Here is a 23,832-nt window from a genome sequence, read left to right as displayed (position 1 = left end):
TGTAAAAACTAGAGAATGCATATTCCTGAAAAAATTGCTAGTGGGAATGCTGAAAAGCTGACGCTAAACTGCTATGCTGAAATGTAATGTGTAAGAAGAAAGTGAAGAATTTAGATTGAAATGATACATGAACACTGGGGGCTTGAATGTGTGATGAGAGAAGAAAAGAAAGTAAAAAGGCTTGGAAAAGCAGCAGAATATTTGAACTGCAAACTTTTGAACTAACTTGATGGCAAATGATCTGTCGCCATGCCAACGCCATTTGATGACATCCCATAATACGCTTAGATGAGTTGATGGCTGCATCGTTACCAAACCTGTGAAGTTTTGGGCCGTTTGGAGCATTTTCACTGAAGTTATGAGAAAACCGTGTTTCATGGCGAGTATTGTATTGCCATGGCAACGGTATTTGAAGAAATCTCAAAACTGTCCCGTAGATGTCTTCACGGCTGTACTGTTAGCACACTTGAAGTTTGAGCACTTTTTGAACATTTTATAGGAGTTATAGCGACATCGTCTTTTATGGCTAGGGATGCGTTTCCATGGAAACGGCATATGATGAAACCCCATAATTGACGTAGAGCTGTTGAGGGCAGGACCGTTAACCATTATCTGAAGTCTGTTGCTCTGAGCATGTCAGTTGGAGTTATGACATCGTGTTCCATGACACAGGTGTTTATATTTGAGCTAACGACTTGTGTCCAGAGATCAGAGGTTTCCATGGTGATGGGATTTAATGGAGACATGTTGAATGTTTTTGTCACTTCATGCCCTTCATGCATTTTGTTGTTGCTTATTTATTTTTCAAGCTACGAGATGTTTTCCTACGTTTCTATTGAAAAAGTATGTCTCAGGAATGTAGGGTTTGGGAATTATGGCAGGTTTAAAAGAAAATATGAAGGCAAAATTAAATCTGTCCTCCACTCTAGCTGTGACATCACACACTCTAAAATCTGAAGAAGGCCTCTTTACCAAGGTCTGAACAATGTTTAATATCTCTAAAAGTACAAAGCAGATTTAAAAGTTGATAAATAAATACGGATATGTTATTGAAAACCACCTCGAATATGTTGTGTTAATGTTATGAAATGTATTCTCATAAATGATGCGGTAAGCAGGAGGACAGAATTATGTCTAAACTGAGGCCGTTTGGCATTTCTATAGGTTGTAGAAACGAGCATGGTTTTATATGCTATCACGTTTAATCATGTTTTATGCCGTTTGCCAAGACTTGATAAGTCGCTCATAAAACACAGGAGGTATGGAAACTAAGAACACCATATGTGGTCAATTGTACAGCTGATATAACACAACAACACATCATTTATTTTATTTAACTGGTGGATAGAGTTACTGCGGGGGGGGGGTTGAGATGCACAGGTTGCAGTGGAGACGCTGCACACAGCTGATCGACAGCTGGAACACAAACCACCAATACAATTCAGATCCAGTCGTCATGACTCCACTCCGGAGGGATTCCCCGATCATTTCTTACAGTTTCTCATCAAGGGGTGTCTCCTGTCCCCGGTACAAACACACTGCCTGGGGAAGGTTATGTGTATTGTATCTTTAACTTTTTTCGCACCACTTATTTATTTATTTTGGTGACGATCTGACCTCCATGCTGCTACTCTGGTTCAAACTGCATCCACCAAACAATATGATTTGTCTCGACCTCCCCAAAATAACCCAAATCTGACACGGTGTGAGATGTCTTTTTTAGCTGTTCTGTCGTCATTTCCTGCGATCTTCTTCATAAAGTCAGTCTAAATCAGGGATGGGCAACATGGATGGTGGTGGGGGCCACATCATTTATGTACTGGCCACCAGTGGGCCGCCGGTTCACTTGTAAGACACAGACACACAAATTCCATGTATTGTATGTAATTATTAACAAATATACTAACTCTGACATCTTCATTGACTTTTTTCAATCTTTCAAGGAGCATCCTCTAATAAGTTCACTAAACAAATATCAGTTCACAGAAATGTTATTTAATTTTTACAAGTGGCATGTTTGTATTGAACAGGTTATTTAACAGTGGAATAAAACTATTTTAGACTATTTGAAAGCACGGAAAATGTGTGTGCATTAAGATTAACCATTAAGATGACATAAACATGAAGTCATGAACACTAACCCAGACATTAGTTGTCTAACTTGAACCTAAGACACTCGTAGCCTGTCTCTGCATTCCCCTTATTCCACAATAAGGGGAATGTCAACACAAACACCTGTCAACCCGCACTCTGCTGTTCCACACACAAACGCGGCAGATTATTTTGCGGTATTTGGCTGCCGAACGAAATCATGTACGCAGCACGCAACGTAACTAGGAGTCTAGTGGACGGTATCAGTACTACAAGTAATTTGCCCATCCCTGGTCTAAATGAATATTAATACGGGCCATTTCTTTGACTATTTATAGGTAAATATGGGCGTTACGTGAAGCCCGCAAAAGCTGCGCCGCAATTCGAGTTGATTGTGATTTATAAAGGGAAACCGGCGTCGGACGTGCGTGTGCAGTGTTTTATAAATCGGAATGTTTTTGGGCGTATTTACTTGCTTTGTCCTACGTACGCCACCTTCCCACGTGAATCCTACGCAAAGCTTTATAAATGAGGCCTCTGGACAGACCAACGGCCACGGCATGAAAGGGATATACTGCACATCAGATTACATGAGACGTGATGTATTCTTTGAATTGCTGGAAGCCCAGCAGGGCCAGAACACAAGGTTGCTCACACGTTCGGATGCTTAATAGTATATTTACAGATTCTAAGTCATAGCATGACCAAAACAGCAAAGAAACTTTCAGCCGTACAAATCAGGCCATTGTTTTGTTTGCCCTTTGGCTAGCCTGGTAACAAAACCATTGCTGTTATTTGTCCTCCAGCTCAAGGATTATTGTGTTAGGAGAATATGTGCATAGTTGAAATTTGGCATCTACAGTAGGCTGAGGTCCAGTTATTCCCAGCAAGCATACATAGTTTGTTTAGGGAGTGTCTTATTTGGTTTATGCCTTCTCCACCCTTTTGCTCCATCTTATAGGAGTCATTTTCCTCTGAAGATTCAGACTTCAGGGTTACCTATTCAATTATTCAATTGATGAAGATTTGCCACCACTGCATAAAATATCACTATTATTCCTCTAAAGCAACATTGAACAGTGTGATAGGATTTAATTAAGGTTACAAAACTGTAACTTCCTTTCAAAAGTCCATACACAATTTCACACGAGATGCATTGGTAAGAGAAACACAGTTACATCTAGCCTATCTTGATCCGTAGACTGTCTGATACCGATTGGTCTTTTGCACTTCCGGACAAGATAAGATTATCGTCAGCCACAACTATCACTAATGCTTTTATTTTTTCTAATCAATACATTTATTTTCATCTTAATAGGACTGCAAGATATTTTGAGATATAACTGCCAGTATAAGAAAATCTTGAAGGCATTATTTTATTTACGGAATAGGATCTTCATGATATTTAGGAATAGCACGCCGTGTCCTTTTAGGACCCTCAAAAGGCTTGATAGAAAACAGGTCGACCTGGCGAGGATTATAGCAGTAGTTACATCATTTCAGTTGTATAATGTCTAAATAAAAATAATGTACTCATTATTCAAATTCAATGCACATTTATTGTTGATATATGTGTAGGTATTACATTAATGTGCAATCTATTCCTTTTTATGTGTCAAACCCACACTTTTTTATATTTGTTTAACACTTTTTCTTCACTGACCAGAGCCATGTCTCAATCTTTAAACGTACAGTACCAACAGTTTGGAAACACCTTCTCATTCAATGGTTTTTGTTTATTTAAAATTGTTTCTACATTGTAGATTAATACTGAAGACATCAACACTATGAAAGAACACAAGTGTTAAAAAATCCAGAATATTATTTTTATTTTAGATTCTTCAAAGTATCCCCGTTTTGCCTTGATGACAGCTTTGCACACTCTTGGCTTCTCTCAGTCAGCTTCATGAGGTAGACACCTGGAATGGTTTTCAATTAACATGTGTGCCTTGTCAAGAGTCAATTTGTGGAATGACTTGCCTTCTTAATGTGTTTGAGACTATTAGTTGTGTTGTGCAGATGTAGGGTTAGTGCACAGTGGATAGCCCTATTTGACTACTGTTGTAATCCATATTATGGCAAGAACCACTCAAATCAGTACAGATAAACAACCGTCCATCATCACTTTAACGCTACGTACACACGCTTCCGTTGCGTTGACGCTTGCCGGTGGGCGTGTCTGGCGCTTGGGGTTAACGCGACCAACAACCAATCACATTAATCTCCCACACACACAAAGCACACGATTTGATTGGCTAGCGCTTGTACTTGCATATGATTTGATTGGCTGGCGTCGATGCTTGAAAAGTTGAACTTTTCTCAACATTTACCGCGAGCAACGTAGGCAAAGCGAAGCAATGTAACGCAAAGCGTGACCTCACCCCATTCAAAGTGAATGAGAAGCGTCTCCGTTGAAGCTTCCAACGGAACCGTGTGTACGAGGTGTACGAAATGAAGGCCAGTCGATCCAGAAAATGTGCAGTCGCAAAAACCATCGAACGCTATGATGAAACTGGCTCTCATGAGGACCCCCCGGGAAAGGAAGAGCAAGAGTTACCTCTGCTGCAGAGGATAAATACATCAGAGTTACCAGCCTCAGAAACCACAAATCAAAGCACCTCAGATTAGAGCCCACATAAATGATCACAGAGCTCAAGTAGCAGACAATCTCAACTTCCACTGTTCAGAGGAGACTGCGTGAATCAGGCCTTCATGGTCCAATTGCTGCAAAGAAGCCACTACTGAGGATGGACAACAAGAAGAAAATAATTGTTTGGGCCAAGAAACACAAGGATTGGACATTAGACAGTGGAAATCTGTACTTTGGTCTGATGAGTCCAAATTTGAGATTTTTGGTTCCAACCTCTGTGTCTTTGTGAGACGCAGAGAAGGTGAGCGGATGGTTTCTGCATGTGTGGTTCCCCGTGAAGCATGGAGGAGGAAGTGTGATGGTATGGGGGGGCTTTGCTGGTGAAACTGTTGGTGATTTATTCAGAATTCAAGGCACACTTAACCAGAATGGCTACCACAGCATTCTGCAGTAGCCAGCAAAATATAAATCATATTCTGGAAACACTTTTTTGTTTACTAGATAATTCCATATGTCTTCTTTTATAGTTTTGATGTCTTCAGTATAAATCTACAATGTAGAACAAATTAAAATAAAAACAAATCTTTGAATGAGAAAGGTGTGTCCAAACTTTTGACTAGTAGTGTATGTGATGTTATAATTAGGGCTGTCAGTCGATTAAAATATGTAATCGCGATTGTCCATAGTTAATCGCGATTTTTTTTATCCGTTCTAAATGTACCTTAGATGGATATTTTTCAAGTTTGTAATACTCTTATCAACATATGAGTGGACAAATATGCTTTATGCAAATATTTGTTTATTATCATTTGAACAATGAGAAATATTCTCACGAATATTAAACACAACAACCTCTGAACATTACAAATATTCGCCTCAATTCAACCTGGAACCTCTCTCATTAAAAGAATGCGCTGTGACCCCGAGGTAACTGTCATTACTGAGTGAAGTCCAATAGTCTCCGGGGAGTCTTTCTTAAATCCGCCTCTACTTTCGCTTTATGGACTTCATACAAGTTGTGTATTTTCACACAGTGGTGGCTCTGGAAGGCAATTCATAAGTGCAGTCGTTGGATGTGACCCGAATTATATCACGCAGCCCCTCGTCCTCCACAATGTTAATTGGCCTGCAAGCTGTCGCCACCCATTTAGTGATCTTTGTTGAAAGTGTGCTGCTCGTAGACGTGTCCGTCTCCCCCGCACACTTTCAAGTGTGCTGCTCGTAGACGTGTCCGTCTCCCCCGCACACTTTCAAGTGTGGTCTGCTGCAAGCGGGCGGGAGGAGCGGGGCTATCTGCATCAGCAGTGTGCTTGGATTTTATAGATGGTATTTTAAACTCGATGCGCTCTGAAACTACGGGGCGGCCGAGGACAAAAAATGCACATGCGTTAATCGCGTTAAAATAATTAGTGGCGTTAATTTTGTTTTGCGTTAACGCGTTATTAACGCATTAACTTGACAGCCCTAGTTATAATTTGTAAGAAAATGTTACAAAATACATTCCTGCATAATCTGTCTGACAGTACTGTGTTGGTAATAGCAGCATCAGTCTGCTTTAGCAGGATGCTAACGTGGGCATCCCAACATGCTTACAAAGGCAATGTTCACATTCTAATGTTTACCAAACATATTGGCATAGCTTGAGAATAGAAGCAATGTATAATAAGTACCCAACTCAAAGTCTATTGTCATTTGTTCTTTAAAAAGACCAGTCAACTCATGAGATCACCAAAGTCATGTGATCATGACTTTTAAAGCTGACACCTTTATTAGTAACTGTGGGTCATGCTCAATGCAAAAGGGCAGAGTGAGACCAGAAATTGTTAGGGAATTGGTGATGTTTCATTTTCCATTGTAAATTGGGATCAAATTATTAAAAGGCCTCCTAACCTATAACAAGTACTTAAGTGTGTTGCTGAATGGCCCTTATTTAAGAGCAATGAATTAGTTTTGAGTGGCAGCCAATGGTGTGCCTAGTGCTGCGTACCTGGACTCACATTCAGGTTCAGGTCCGGACTCAAGTCCAGAGGTTCAGGTTCAGGTCCGGACCTGAACCCATGTCTTGTGTCAAGTGGTGTGAGTAACTAAAGTGAACTTATTGTGAGCTAATTATCAATTTAAAATTAACAATAATCAACTGAAATTCAAACTCGTCAGGTTTATTGTGCTCCCTTCTAACTTGTGTCCACATTTCTCTACAAAGTACAAATGTAAAAAAAACACTTTTTGCCACTTAGTCTACAAATGACTTATGACAGCAACTACAGTGAACTACTACAAAGTTCAAACATTTATTTCATTTACCAAACTAAAGTAACCAAACAGTCCCTGAGCTGACTGAGCCTAAATCATTATTAAATACACTATTTAATTTAAATCAGTTTTATTCTGAAAAAACCGGAAGTTCACACTATTAACTTCATACTTTTATTCTGAAACTTTATTCTTAATCCAACACCATGCCTGCCAACAACCCTTCAACACACAAGACGATAACACATGAGGGCTTGCTCATGCAAACTGAAGCAGAGTTGAGAACACTTGAATGGATAATTACGTTTCAACAAGCGGAAAGAATTTCGTCTAGTGTGGCTAAACAATCTTAATGAAAAGAAGGGTTCTTATAATGCCAGAGCAGCTCACTACTCACTCTAAGAATAATAATTATTCTATGTCTCTGTTCAGCAGCGTAACCAGGCTGAGAAAGATCTCCTGAGCTCTATCGAGCCTTCTATTCCTATAGCCATCAGTAGTAGCCTACTACAGTATTCATGAGCTTCTTCGATAATAATCAGGGGTGCACATAACTGGTACGCATGCGCGGAAAAAAACTAAATGTCCACAAAAAAAAATGTCCAAAAAAATCTTCTGACTTTCCTGGATTGATTGAACTGGAGCTGGCCGAGCCGCGCAGGCCAGAACCGACGGACCTGTGCAGCTTTAGGAGGCGGGCTTAGATCACTGGACGACAGAGTTGGTCGCCGTGTGCACAGACAGGGCTGCTGTTAACGTCGGTGTGTACAACAGAATTGTACCAAAACTACGTCAACTGGCTGCGGAGGGAGACTTCCCTGTGCACATTCTGTGCCCCCGCATACTGGAGAGCTGCGCAAAATCAGCTGATCACAACGTTCACGCTCTGTGGTCAAGCTGCTGCAGTTTTATTTACAACAGACTTCCTCAGGGTGTTAATGGAAGAGTTTGAAATCAGACAGAGGTGGAAGAAGTACTCAGATCTTGTGTAGGAATACTCTGTTACAGTAAAAGTCCTGCATTCAAAATGTTACTCAAGTACAATTTGAAAAGTATTATCATCAACATATAGTTAAAGTACCAAAAGTAAAAGTAGTCATTTTGCAGATTGGTCCATTTCAGAATAATACATATGTTTTATAATTATTGATCATTAAAGTGTTCTAAAAATGAGTTTGAATTACTTCAGGGTAGCTTGTGAATTTACTCCAGGTGGAACGAAGTCTGATTAAAGACTTGATTATATTTCACATCATTCATCAGAATCTGTAATGTAACTAAAGGTATTAAATACATGTAGTGGAGTAAAAGTACAAAGTAGCATGAAATAGAAATACTCAAGTAACGTACAAGTATCTAAAAATTATACCAAGTACAGTACTTGAATAAGTGTGCTTTGTTCCTTCCCACCTCTGAAATCAGATATGACTTCAAGTCATGTGATCATTTCTTAGTATTTGATCCTTCAACGCGGCCTCAGGAAATGCAAGGACTTCACAGTTTTGGCAACACGTTTGGAGAAAGAACATCTTCATCATCCAGCATGCAACAAGTGTAAATAGAGGACAGTGAGGAAGACACTGAGGAGGACAGTGAGGAAGGCTGCACTTATTAACACCACGCTACGTGTGGGGTGATACCAAACGCTGTCTCCTGGTACTCATCTGAGTAACTCACTAAAAAGGTTATGTGCACCCCTGATAATAATAATCTAACTATAGACCAATATCTAACCTTCCCATTCTCTCTGATATGCTTGAAAAGAAGTTGCAACATCTGTGGGATTTTCTACATTACAATACTTTTGTATTGAAGTTTATTTTCATTCTGGGTTTAGAATGCATTACAGGATTGAATAAACACTGTTGAAAGGTACACATGACATTCTTCTTCCGTTAGACAATTCACTGGTATCTGTCTTGTTAGATCTTAGTGTAGTATTGGACACTATTGATCATCACATCTATAACATGGACTCTAACAGTCGATTGGCATCAAGGGACGGCACTAAGCTGGTTGAAGACCCTTATCTGAGTGATCTCAGTTTAGGTACTATTGTATGTATTGACATACATACAAAATTCAGTCGGAGTTCTGCAACATTAGATAGATATAGGTATAGATGCTTTTTTAGGCAGATTATTAAACTTTAACTGTGATGCAGATTGCACCCAATTATATCCATCAATTAACCTAGATGAAACAAATCAATTAACTAAACTTCAAATGTGACTTGGCATTTAAAACCTGGATGTGCTGCAATCGTCTTGTGTAAAACACTGACAATATGTAAAATACATAGTTAGCCTGGATGGAATTACCATGGCAATCAGCAACACTTAATACATGTGCAGTTATCTTTAATGTTACACTTTACAGACTTCTCGAACTGCATCCTTTCATCTACGTAACAATGCAAAAATCAGGCACACACTGTCTCCAAATGACGTAGAAAAACAGCCAATAGATGTGTCGCTCCTACGCTAGATTATTATAATTCCTACTAATCTGGCTGTCCCAATAAATCTCTTAAAACTCCTGTTGATCCCAAATGCTGTCGTGCCTGTACTGATAATAATTAGGAAACAAGATCATATTCGTCCTATTATAGCTGCTCTGCACTGGCTCCTGGTCACATTCAGAACAGAATTACAAATCTTTCTCCACACCTACAATCCCCTGATCATAAATAGCTCAGAGTGATCTATTGCCCGACTAGAAAACGATTCAAAAGGCTTGGTTACGTGTGGCTCGTACAGGTTCCAAAGGTAGAATGGGAGCCAGAAACTCCAGTCCTCAAGCTCCTCTCCTGGGGACCCAGCTCCAGGGTTGTGTTACAGAGATAGACACCTTTACATTTACCAGTATGCTTAAGGCTTTCCTTTTTGCTAAACCTTACAGCTAGGGCTGGATCAGGCTTACTTTGAAAAAGCCCCTAGTCAAGCTGCTGAAGGCTTAGACCGTTAGCGGACCTACACCAAGAACCCCTCTCCCACTATCTGTATGTTGTTTCTGATATTGGGTTATATAAATCGGATTGATCGATAGTGTTTGGGGATGGAAGGGACCATAAACACTCAAGTGTAACGTGGACAAGAACTTGTGCCCACTGTGCTAAGGGTCAAAGTTTAACAGAAATGAGCAAGTTCTGTCTAATACATTTGAATGCATTTATAATATTAGTCATATTAGCTATTAAGCCTATCTCTTAATATGTTCCATAATGCCTCATAGCATACAGCAACACAGCAGATGTGAAGCAACATGAGCAACATTTGGATTTGTGTTTCTGGCCACCAGAGATGGGGTCGTTACTAAAAAAAAGTAATATATTACATATTACATATTACTTAAAAGTAATATATTACACTACTTCGTTACTATCTACATAAAGTAATTCGTTACTTTACTCGTTACTTTACTCGCAGGGCCGGCCCGCCCCTCCCTACAGGCAGATCACGCAGACTGCTAAAGTTTCAAATGTTCTCTTTAGTTCAGTTTCCATTGTCGCAGAAGACTGATCCAGATAGCTCCTGAATGTTTTCCTATCTGACCGTGGCTGTCCTCTGTCTCCTGCTATCTGACCGTGGCTGTCCTCTGTCTCCTGCTATCTGACCGTGGCTGTCCTCTGTCTCCTGCTATCTGACCGTGGCTGTCCTCTGTCTCCTGCTATCTGTATATTTTGCGCAGTCTATCTCTGCTCACGCTGTTGCGTCAGCGTGTTCTCCTGCGTGTTGGCCATGTGTTGCACTGGAGCCAGACTTCAGCCGAGCACGTACGAACTGCGCATGCGTGAGTGGCAATAACTCTCCTTACCAGCAGGCAGCGGTAGTGTGTATTCGTCATTCAAAACAAGCAACAACCGGAAAACAGAGAAGAAGAACAGACTACGTGTGTGATATAAATAAACAACAGCTATGTGCGTTAGCTTCACCTAGCATGTGTTCTTTGCAGGTGTTTGTTGAGGTTTGATTATGACTGATTTTAGAAAGTAACGAAGTAACGCGTGTCGGGGCAATGTTAGTAACTGTAGTGTGATTACTGGATTATAAAAGTAGCGCGTTACACTACTCCGTTACCGACAAAGTAATATTATTACACCCAACTCTGCTGGCCACCTGATTAATTTAAGTCCAATGTTCATCTCTGCCAGACTGTCCACCACCTCTTGTGTTAAACCATATACAAAGGTTTGAGTGCCGCTTGTTGCTAACTTTGTCTTTGTTTGGGTTAAGTGCACCTGGACATAATAGTTGTGGGTCTTAAAGGTGGGGTAGGTAAGTTTCATAAACCGGCTCGAGTGCACTAAAATTTGAAAGTACACAGCCGAAAAGAATCCGCCCCTTCCTTCAGACTTCCTTACAGAGCACCTCCTCCAACACACACGAACGCGCACATGACGTCAGCAGACGGGTGAAAGTGGCCGCCTGTTGCTGGCGAGTCATTGAAGTACTGCTGCAATGCACGCCCAATGAGGGCACGAGATACATTTGTGCGTGCACGAGATGGCAGGCTGACAGACAGCGGCAATCGATTGCCTTGTTGTACTTTTTACAGTATTACGGCTTCTACAGATGACATTTTTTAATGGATTTGTTGTCAAAGCACTTCAGATATTCATTGCTATCGGGATGTTAAGAGCATTCCATGGAATATAACAAAAAGTGTATCTCGAGCCGGTTTCTCAAACTTACCTACCCCACCTTTAAATAAAACCAATGAAAGAGGCTACTACTCCCTGTAGGTCTGAGAGAAATTGCAGAGCTTTGTTGTTTTTTCCTGACGATGAGTAGTCTCTTTTCTCAATATGCATGACTCATTTGATCCATTCTCAATGTCAAAATAGTGCAATTGATTCAATGATTAATTGAATGACCTTTAGGTCGCTTGGAGGCCAAGCCAAAAAGGTAATGTGACATCAAATGAACACATCGCAAATCTTTTCCAAACCCCAAATGATAGCAGTTCACTTCCCTAAGTAAAATAGCTGTGTACTGTGTTATTGTTTAGTTAGTGAGACAGTGATCTTTACCTCGATCTGTTCAACTACCTGCCAGTACGTTTGCTATGCATTTCATTGGTTGAAGAGCCGACAAATAGTGCAACACTGTCAATTAAATCAATCAAGAATCAGTCTAGAACTATTTATTATTTTACAGTTGAATCATACATTGGAATGGAACCATGAGTTGCCAAGTACCCATTCTTGGTTTATTGCAATATACAGTATATACATGTACATTTGTTGGTTTGTATACCGATTCCTTTTTCCCCTAATTGATCATGCTTCCTTGTTTGTAACGTTTAAAGACCGTAAATCCATTGAGTGCTGCACACACATTGATGCCTTCAAAGCATTCATAGTCTGCATTAGGGATGCACGATATTGGTTTTTTGAAACCGATACCGATAACTTCCTGCTTCTCAAGACCGATAACAAAAAAAAAAATACGCCACTAATTATTTTAACGCGATTAACGCATGTGTATTTTTTTTCCTCGGCCGCCCCGTAGTTTCAGAGCGCATCGAGTTTAAAATACCATCTACAAGCTGATGCTGACAGCCCCGCTCCTGCCGCCCGCTTGTGGCAGACCACACTTCCACGCTCACCGGCAGGCACCGACTGGCCATCTGGAGGACCGGGAGGGTGTGTGTCTGTGTGGTCCGAGCGAGCGAGAGAGAGACCTTACGTGCATTGTTGTTGTTAGCATCTGGTGCTAGCTAGCTGCGCTAACGGATATAAGGAGCTGTTTAAATGAAAGCAGAGGAGCGACATTTCGCCACAACTGCGCCGAGCACTTGACTTTATGCAGGAAGCAGACAGCGGGACATTGTAGGAGAAGTCAGCACACTCAACAACATGATTGCAGCGTCCAGGCAGCTCCGGTTCGAGCATATGCCTTGAGTTGCACACAGCTCCAACGCGCACACACACACACACACACACACACACACACACACACACACACACACACACACACACACACACACACACACACACACACACACACACACACACACACACACACACACACACACACACACACACACTTTGTATTGTATTATTGTCTTCGTACGCTTTTAACACACCATCGTGGCGATGTTTCAGGTGACTGATCAGGTTCGAAGTATTAGGGAGCGCTGGATTTGTGAAGAACTCCCCTCTTCCTAAACCACTAATACCACAGTACTGGCAAAACGGGAGGAGCCGAGTGAAAAACAAGCGCCCCTCATCCCAATCCACCCACACCGCAGTATTTTTTTCTTTTTTTTTACCCAAAAAATATATTGTATATTATCGGGACTATTAATACTGGTATCGGGTTTATCGGGATGACGTCATAATTCCTAATATCGGACCGATAAATATCGGGCCGATAATTATCGTGCATCCCTAGTCTGCATGATAAGCCATGGTTGAAATGACAATTAGAAATCAAGATACCACAATGACCAAATGCTCTCAGATGGATTATATGCATATTATTATTGGCAGTAGCAAACACATTTGCATAGCGCACAAAGCACAGCAGCAGTTGTTGGGGAAAGAAGCAGCAGTCAAGCACGTGTCAGTAATTTAAATGAAGAAGGGGGTGGGGGCTGATAAATACAATACCATTGTGTAAACACAGAATGGTTAATCAAAAGATGACAATTACTTTATTTAATATATTGAAAGCTGTTGAACTTTCTGGAAGAATAGAATACAATCAAAACCTATTATGGATTGTGGGATTTGATGATGCATTACATTTGTCACCTGGTTCAATTATTGCACGCACAGAACAACAGATGATTGAATACCGTGTACTGGCTGATTCAAGTTATCAACAAGTCCTGACCTTTATGCCAGTATTCAACTGGTTGGATGACCCGTTTTGGAAGAAAAGTATTCAATTGTTTTCAATATGGCATCACAAGGCATGTTACGAGCCAGCTGTATTTGTATCTACGGGGCAAACACATGGGCTGATAACCTGGCTTCACTTCCTGAGCACAAATGGTCTTTGTTTACTTGATTTCCACTGCAGAGCAGGGCAATCACGGGTCCACATCCCACACTGATGCACGCTTCACCAGAATGCCTGGGAAATGTCTTGCTGCAGAGCTCCATGTTTGAATACTTCACTTATCGGGCTTTAAGGACGTGAAGGAAGTCACGTCTAAAATTGTGTAAGCCATAGTGATAATTTACCTAATGTATAAAGTGAGGTAACGTTACGTTAAGCAGAAAATAACTTGTACTAGACCCTCCAGAAAAACGCGGGCTAAAATCCTTGATTATGCGATCAAACATGCGGGGTTTTATGTGATTTTATGCGGTGAAATTGCGGGAAGTTGCGAAATATGCGGAACAAATAAATATTGGGCTGTCTTATTTATTTATTCTCTCTCACACACAACCTGCCACTAACGTTAAACCCCTTTACTATTCAATTAAACACATTCAATGTTTATTTATTGTAAAAGCAATTGGGCTATTTTAATCACACTCTCTCTCTCTCACACACACACACCCACACCCACACACACACACACACACACACACACACACACACACACACACTTCTCCGCCTCATTCTGTTTTCATTTACTCGTTCGTTATCTAACCAGCTTCAATCTTGTAGGCTACTCACTTCGTTTCTTGTAGCCCTCGAAAGGGTTTTGGAGGTTGATGCCTCGGTGAACGTGAGTTGTTTGGCTTTCTTGTCCGCAGCAGCAGAAAGCATTTTCGAATATTTGAATGAATCAAAGTGGGTCGTCACCGTCGATGTTCTCTTATGCTCCAACACACAGTTGCACGGGGTGCAGAATAGTTTACCCCCAGACATCGGGGTACTGCTTTGCCCGGTCTTTAGCAGAAATGTTCGTCGGTAAATGAGATGGATTAGATTTTTTCATCTTGGTGAAGAGAAACTCTCGTGTGAGCTCCACACGTTCACTCTACGGTGTTGTTTACCTTCTGTGATGCGCGAGCTGATGACGTCGCGCATCATCAAGACGAGTTCACTTTTTTTTCTCTCAATTTTGTGTGGAAAAATGCGGGGATTATGCGGCCTTTTGATAAATATGCGGCTTTTTAAAAATATGCGCCATTTTGCTGATTATGCGGTAATTTCTGCGATCGCAGAATCGCGTTTTTCTGGAGGGTCTAATTGTACTAACCATGAAGAGTTTTATAACGTTAGCCCTTTTACATTTGCTTAATTTAGGACTGAACAATAATCACACATTAATCATAATCACGGCTACGCACAATTAAATTAACACACTATCCCTGATATTGAAGTTTAAAATGTGTGCGAAATTTTAAAACAATCCTTGAAAGAATTTTTGATTGATCAGGGGCAAATAAAACACATAGTTATTTCTTAATATAACCTCTTGGAAATGTGTAGTTTCTAGAAATGTCCATATACAGTTTTCTAATGGTCCAAACATGGATTGATAAGCAGACTGCACCTTCTCGAATGATGCTACATTTCAATGTGTAAGCTTGCTAAAGCCAGTTAGAACCATCTCTTGAAAGAGAATAATTGAATGCTGACAATAATCTGACCTCGATCATCAGTGTCTCGTGGTTTCTACTACGACGCTCACATCATATTAGAAGAAGAACAAGAAGACCTATTGTCTCATTACTTAAACTTACAATGATTATGTTAAACCTATTTATCCAGTGGCGGCCGGCCCATAGGGGCGCTAGGGGCGCCGCCCCACCTCTTGCCAGATACAAAATAAAATAAAATAAATAAATATTAAATTAAAAAAAATAACTTTAAAGAAAATATATTTAAAAAAAATATATATTTTATATTTTAATTTTTAATGAACAAGGTAAATATCATACAATTAGTATCACAAAAATGTATAATCTACAATACAATCTCGTTTAAAATTGTGTTACGATGTCTAAAGTTACTGATAAGTCACCTGCTTCCTGCCTGGCCTTGCCCATGGCATTAGTTTATCATTACGGGGCAGAGCCCCCGAGCGAAACAGCAGCAACCAGCAGGTTGCAAAAGTCTCAATAGTAAACTGTGCCGCCGAAACATAATTTCAGCCAATCAGCGCCGTCAAATATTTTGGTCACGTGGGCGCTCACGTTAGCGCCCGTGTTGCTTACGTGCGTTGATGAGTTGTTTTTTAGACTCGTGAGTGACCAAGGTGACGCAGTATTTGGATGAGAATGGTGTGCAGGTGGAGTCGCCGGAACCTCGGTCCGCCCAAGAGCCACTCTCCAATCCTTTCGAAAGGAGACGTTTGGGAGATAAATTGATACTTAAAGACCTTGGACCGGACCAACCCGATTTGTATATATCACAGCAAGCTCGTGAAAAAGACAACGTATCAACAAGGCTTCTCACATGGCTAGCTGGATGCAAACAGGTAAATGCTATCTTGTGTTTCACATGCTTGCTCTTCAAACAGCCGGGGACAGATACGATCTGTTCAGAAACTAGACAGAAGTTAAACAAGTACAAACCACAGACTGTCTGTGTCATGGAGAATACAGTCGCTGGTTTATTTATGTCTGTAGGCCGTTGTTGTGAGTGTGTACGGTCGGAGCATATATAGCGTTAGCTTAGCCAAGCTCCATTCAGAAAACAAGCATTCTAAAAGGTGTTTCTCTGCCGTCTGTCTGCAGACTTGTCAAAGCATTAATTCATGGTTTTTACTAACCGGTATCAGTATGTTGTTACGTCGGCATCATTTAGAAACGTGTATTACAATTTAATCACGGTAAAATATGTTCATTTTGTTGTAGCTCCCGAGCCAGCGCGTCTTGTTTGAATGATGGAAGTAAACACAGCTGGCAGCTGCGGCGAAACTCGAGCGACTAGAGCGATGCGATAGGAGCGTTTAGAGCGAAGCGAATATTTGCATCGCGTCCGGTCTGAACGCAGCATTAAAGCGAGCTCCACGCTGCACTGGAAACGCGCCATTACATCACCAGAAGTCCTAATTGAAGGGGTCATTTCTCCCAAAAAAAATGTTTTACTCACCCTATCAACAGCCCCACCAAAAATATGTTCCACCAGCCGCCACTGTATTTATCCAAACAATCTGCAGCACACACTAATCACAAGTCCACTAAAAATAGCATGTAAATATTATGGTCAGCCGAAGTTCTCCATACATTTCAATGAATATGCCTGGAGTCTGAGTGAAACCACATGACAAGAAACAAAGCCACGTCTCATACATGCGGAAATACATAAATAAATTACATTCTGCCAGCTGTTTGATTTGTGGATGTTGTGATTCTATGTAAATCCCATTCAGCTTATGAATGTACATTATTCAAACATTGTCTAACTCCCCCCCCCAGGGGACCTACTTTTTTTCCTGTGTAAAACCATTAGGTGAGTTAGCTTTACTGATGACGCTATGTCACTTATTGGTCACATGATGTTAGGTCATAGCTTATTTTAAACCAAACATGATGTTTTTTGCAAATCGTTTTGTTGCAAACACCTTTCCAAACTCAACCACGTGCTAAAACAACAGCATCAACTTTAATTTTGGTTTGGTGCTGATCACGATATGCTAGCATGCTATCGCTAAACTACCCAAAACTACCGACCATAGTAAACATTTAAACTGCTAAATATCAACATGTTAGGAATGTTTGCGTGCTAAATCTCAGCGCGTCAAGCTTCTGTAAATCCTAAAGTGCAGCTTCAAAATGCCACCTCTTTGACTGTAGTCACCATTTAAACTGTTTAACATTAAAAGTGTATTTTTTTATATTTTTTAAATGTTGTGTTACTTTTCAGTAATAGTTGTACTGTAGATTTGAGAATTGTATACATATATGCAACGGAGGCTGGGATATTCTGATTTAAAATGGAAAATACAATCTCAACCAGTTACATCACTGGCACCATCTCCATAGCCACGAATGGGGCGAAGCCTGCGAGCTAGTTCAGGCAGTCAACTCGAGCACTTATGCTGCATTCATACATAACGCCCCCTTGCCACTCTACAACCAACCAAACAGAGTCTCCTTAATATGCCGCTCTATTTAACCTGCCAGATCTCTCTCCATGCATTGTAAGTCATATTTGAGGCAATTATACAGAAGTTGTATGTGTATTTATACTACTATAAATCAATGAAATGGAAATAAATTAATAATTTCCATCACGTGAATATGAAGGGAAGCTCGATACATTTTTGACCATCATTTTAGACTTCAATCTCCTCCAGTGTCTTTTCTATGAATACCATGAATCATTCTCTGCCAAGCGGCCATGTACATTGAATCACCTACCAAAGAAGAGTTTTTCCTCACAGGAATTAAGCTCTACCTGCAATATCTGCCCCTCGCTGGGTGTGCTTCATGCTGCAACTCGTTTCCAAGCTCTTTCTAATCACAGATGTTTGTCAAATGACCTCATCACAGGCTTAAATCAAGGTTTCTTAGCAGGTTATGCTGGCTCCCAGCCAGGGACCCATGTCTGTTGAAACCTGCACTCAAGACTGAAGTTTGCACTGAAGGAGCCAGGAGTATTACACATGCTGCTATTTAAACATTTAAAAACACGACAGGCCCCTAGCCTAGTGCTAGGAGGAATTATTCTAGCAACGTTTCTTGAGCCGTTAGTTCCTCACGATTATTCTGTCAAGAGTATTAATAACTACTAAATATGCTTCCTGTTTCTATGCTCTGTAGATGACATGGCAGGGAAAGCAGACATCCCATATGCCTTCTATGGCATATATATTTTAAGGTTTTACAATCAAATGTGCATTTGGTTGCCATAGTAGCCCACGTTTCTTTGACGCCTCATCAGAAGCATTATGCGGGATTCTCTGCAACACCTGTAAGCACCCCTTGGTGTCCATCTTTTAACCATTTCCTAGTTGTTAACTTTCCCAGATAAACTTTTCAACAGCTAGGCCTACCTCTTTCAGAACAGGAACTGGAAGCCCTTCCACACGTCTAGAATTATCGGTGTCATTCTCGATAGTGTGCTGATGCAAGCTTCACTGCCACTAGACAAGCTGTCCCGCATCAGAACAGCCATAATTACAATTCATGTTATTTATTTAGCGCCTTTCCAAATGTTCAAAGTGCTCTACGTTATACTACATATTAGACTTGTAATACATTCAATACTGATTACTGCCTGCAATCATGGTCTCCCACTGGTAGTCTCTCTAAAAGAGATGTTTTATATTTATAAGGTCTGTTCAAACCTTAAGGCACCATAGTCTTAGGTCACGTTCACACCTGCTTGGTTAGTGCTATTGAATCGGTCCCTGTAGCGTTAACCCCTTGATGCGGTTCGTTGGATTGGTGTGGAAGCAGTCCGATACCTCTGCTCCGCCTAAAAGAGGTGGTCTCGGGTCGCTCGCTAGTAAACTCTGGAGAGGTTCATTGCTGGTGTGACGTAGTCCGCATCAAAACATGGGAAACAACTATTTGCGCGTCATCGCTTGTTTTGCTATCTATGCTGTGAACATACAGTAACCTATAGGGTCATGCATTCATTCTGGTGACTGCTTACCTCACTGGTCCCCTGTGTACAGAGAAAAGGCAGTGGTACAATCTCATCAGAGCCACCTGTCATCGGTGAAACCTCCTCACTGCATAACGTCTCATGTGTTATAATGTTTTAATGCACGTTGTCTGATTTATAATCCTATGCGCCGGCCGCAGAGTCTGTTGATGTGCGCTCCAGATTAACAGCCGTATGAAAATAACCTGCCAATGCTCCATGATGCAGGCTACTGTAGGAATTGCTGGGATATGCATTGTATCTGCTTAATGTCCCGCCAATTGTTGAAAAAGCATCTCCGTACAATGACTTTAGTTTACAGTTCATAGTTTGTTTGAGGTTGCCTGGGTGAACGCAAACCCAACCTTCTGCAAATGAAACGATGTAATACACTTGCGTCTGGTGTAAAGACGCGGACTATTCGGCATGAATGCAATCTTAGAGATGGCTATTGCTCAGATCTTTGGTCCTTAGCCCCTCTGCGACGAGTTGAAGGTTATGTTCATTCTTTTATAATGACCTTGCGGTGTCCTCAGATCCTCTCTAGTTACTTACAGATGCTGCGCCTTCTGCTGGTTCGGGGGATTTCACAATGAGTGGTTGCCCCACCAGCTTGCCATGCCCTCGTTCAACCAAATGACTCTGGATCTACACGTCAAGCCCTCAAGGATTTCCCATATTCTGCCTCCAACCAAGAGCATGATTCAAAGCATACAATTCAGCTTGGTACTTTATCTTCTGTCCCAACCTCCTCTGTGTACTTATGCAATAGATATAATAGTTGTTCATGCATTAATTGTATTTTCATTCAAATCCTGCAATCTTCAAGTGCTAAGTATTAAGCCACGCTAGAGTTCATTAATTTGCTCCTCAAGGGCCTTAAGAAGGCACGTCCTCCACGCAATGATGAAGACTGCCTCTTAACTTTGCACCCGTGCAAAGGTTAATGCATAAGTTCAGGCAGAGGGGTTTCACTATACATTGATAAACGTCAGATGCAGTTGTTACAGCTTTCTATTGGTTTCTCAGGTGGCGAATATACACAGACCTCTCACCTTTTAATCCTCAGCATAATCTCTCCCTTACTGAATTAACTTTGGAGATCAAATATACACACTTTTTTGAAACATTCAATGTCTGACATTTCTGTCTGGGGAGTCAAGGAACCCCGAATAATCATTGCTAAAACTAACTGTTTTCTTTGTCCTTTATCTTCCATGCTGAACTTCTCGCATCATTGCCCTCTGACACATGGGTCGGCACCCATGTTTATTCGATGGCTGCAAACCCAACGACGAGGGTTCTCCTCCAAGCTGCGTGATCTCTGCCTAAGCTGCGACCTGCCCCCAGATCGCTATTCCCACTGTTTAAGAATCTGCACAGCCACAACCGCAGCTCTATATCCGCCTACCTCAACCCTGAGTGTCCTGGGCCGTCGGTCATCTTCTGCCCACCAGCGCTATATCATGCCTCACATGAATGAGATCCTTGCAGCACAAACAACCATGAGCTCTTGCACTACTCGATGAGGAGTATCGTTCAAAGATGTATATCTGTAGAATCCTGTTATTGCATACAAGGTGGTTGCTGGGTTAGATTATAGTTATTTCATTATAGTATATTTCCCTCATAGCTGCATGCTTGGGGGGGAAAGCTCATTGTCGCTGCCTCAAAGACCTAGACACGGCAGTCTTGATAGGTAGTATATTCTCCTCAAAGCCGCGGTGCTGGGGGGGGGGGGTCGGCACTGGTCACTTCCAGGCCTTCACATAGCAGTCACTAGGTAGTATATTCCCCTCAAAGCCGCGGTGCTTAAGAGGGATGGCTTTTCGGGCTGTTCCCGGGCCTTCACATAGCCGTTTCATTAGGTAGCATATACTGTATAGGTAGTATATTCCCCTTAAAGCCGCAGTGCTTAGGGGGAATGGCCACATGGCAGCTCGCCAGGCCCTCTACTTATCAGTCTTACATCACCAGCGTCAGGCTCGGGCTACGCAGTTTTGGGGGATAGTATCTAATCATCACTCATCGTGCTATGTATATCTATGGAGTGATGATGCCCGAGCCTAGTCGCCAAACTTAACTATATGCTGCTTCTAATAAACATGTTAAAGGAACACGTGAGTTGTCTGACTGAAATGCCATTATGAGCTACAAAATACATTCATCATCTGTTTTCACAGGCTGAGTATTCCCCATGACAACTACAACTGCCTTTAGGAGACAGGTTGTTGTAAGCTGTACACTTGTAATGTGTTTGTGAAAATATGTACTTTATGATATTGGGCTTTATAAATCTATTTGATTGCATAGTACACAAATAAACATGAATTACGAATCAGTTCCTCTTGCATTAGCTGAAGGAGAATGTAGCAAAAAACAAACCCAAAAGTTAATTGGGTAGAAATCCAATAAACACTTGAACAATGCAATACTAGATAATGAATAGGTCTGGTGAAATAGAAAACAAAACAATTAATGAAAAAGCATCAAACAGACAGCCTAGTCTTATTTATGGGGATAACATCCTCTGACACCCTGCATATGAGACCATTACATCAACATGTGTTACCAAGTACTAACAGACACTTAATGAAATGATTGCAGTTTAAAATCAGGCTTGCTGCATTTCATCAGTGGGGGGCTCTATTATCATAGAAGGAATTTACATTATTTATCTTAAAAACATTTTCACTATTTAAAAATGATCTACTTTCCTCGCATAATGACTAAAATCTGGCACTATTATCTTCCTCCACTAGTTTTTTAAGCCATATTATATTACATTTATTTATTTTATCTTTTTTTATATACATATTCTTCATCCTTTTAATATATCTTTTCACAAATAAGCCAGTACCTGATATTCCAAAGTCGAAGATGGCTAGATTAACAGTCATGAGTTCAGGCGGCTTCAACTTGGTCTTGCGTTTGATGGTCATATAAATAACATATCCATTCCCTGTTGCAGACAAGATTCCTGTGAGAGACAGAGAGAGAGACCATTTGTTACTTCGGAGACATTGTTAAGACATTAAAATGCATTATTGCCGCTGAAATGCGGTTGTAAGGCAAGATGGAATATATTCTGCAGCCACAGCCAAGGATAAGGGCAGGCTGCAGCGGGTCATCCGCTCTGCAGAGTGGGTTATCGGCTGCAATCTGCCATCCCTCCACGACCTGCAGGCCTCCAGGACCCTGAGGCGGGCAGGGAAGATAGTGGTTGACCCCTCCCACCCTGGACACAAACTGTTTTTAATTCTTTTTTTGATGCACCACGACACCAAGTCAATTCCTCGTACGTGTAAACCTACCTGGTAATAAACCTGATTCTGATTCAGATTCAGATTCTTCGACCCAAACAACATCACCAACACTGTTTTTTTCCACATTCGGAACATTGCCCTCCTACAATGCTTGCAGTCTTTTGCTCCTCCATGCCCTCATCTCTTTCATACTCAACTAACAGTATAGCAGTCTAGATGGATCAGCCTCTATACGTCTAGAACTGATCAGTTGCACTAGTCGGTCACCAGTCTGGCCACTTAATAAGGTGCTGTTCTAAAGCTACCACATTAAACATGACAAAGGTCAGAGGCAGTGTTGAAACTAAAACAACATTTATATTTTTTATAATGACAATGTGAAAGTGGTTGCTAGGAGTGATGAACCTACAGAGAATGATCACCTGAATCTGCAGCTCCCCCTAGCTGCATCAGGCATCTGTTTGAACTACAGGGACGCAATGTAATGATTAAGAAACTGGTCAACCAATCAGCTGTTGATACCACAATACTGAGAAGAATTTTGTGTAAAACCTAACCCTAACCCTCCATCATTGTGGACAGAAAACAGGTGAGACCTTGGCCCTTTCTCATTTCATCAAATCCCCCTCCTCGACTCCTCGGTCCTCCGGTAGGAACCCGGAAATGGATTTCAGCGCGCCATGTTGAAGGACATCTCATTTCTCTAAATGCACATCGAGGACCGAGCGTCGAGCGTCGAGGAGGCTCTCTGGAGGAGCTCTAACCGAGGAGACACTGATGGGTCCTCCACGGCTCCTTCGCGGATGCATTTCCGGGAACAGAGATGTTTCAAAGAGTCGTGACGCACGGCCGGACTTATCTCAGCCAATGACAGCTCTGCATGCATCCCCTGGATATTATTTTATTAACTGCTTTCATCGCGACGCGATGTTTACAGAGAGAACAGCTGCAGAAAGCAGAGCAGTGTGTATAATATATATATCACTCAGTAGAACAGGCCTACTCTCTTTATTTGCTTTAGTTTAGTAGATATCTACAAACAAAGAGTCGATATTTTTCTAAAACCATTTAGTGCTTCACATAATAAAATACACAACGGCTGTAGCCTGGTTATGTGTAGGTA

At 41.3% G+C, this 23,832-nt stretch overlaps 1 protein-coding gene across 1 annotated transcript in view; it reads right to left on the bottom strand.

Annotated features, from left to right (window-relative positions):
- opn5 (opsin 5) overlaps positions 1-23,832 on the bottom strand; it is a 43,959-nt gene that overhangs the window by 4,281 nt on the left and 15,846 nt on the right. Inside the window, exon 2 of the mRNA XM_034075341.1 lies at positions 22,304-22,423. Within this exon, the coding sequence (XP_033931232.1) occupies positions 22,304-22,423 (120 nt within the window). The remainder of the gene's footprint in view (positions 1-22,303; positions 22,424-23,832) is intronic.

Source organism: Pseudochaenichthys georgianus, chromosome 24 (assembly GCF_902827115.2).
Source record: "Pseudochaenichthys georgianus chromosome 24, fPseGeo1.2, whole genome shotgun sequence".
Classification (NCBI taxonomy): Eukaryota; Metazoa; Chordata; class Actinopteri; order Perciformes; family Channichthyidae; genus Pseudochaenichthys; species Pseudochaenichthys georgianus.
Note: the sequence above shows the minus strand (reverse complement) of the source record. Positions and strands in the feature narration are given on the sequence as shown.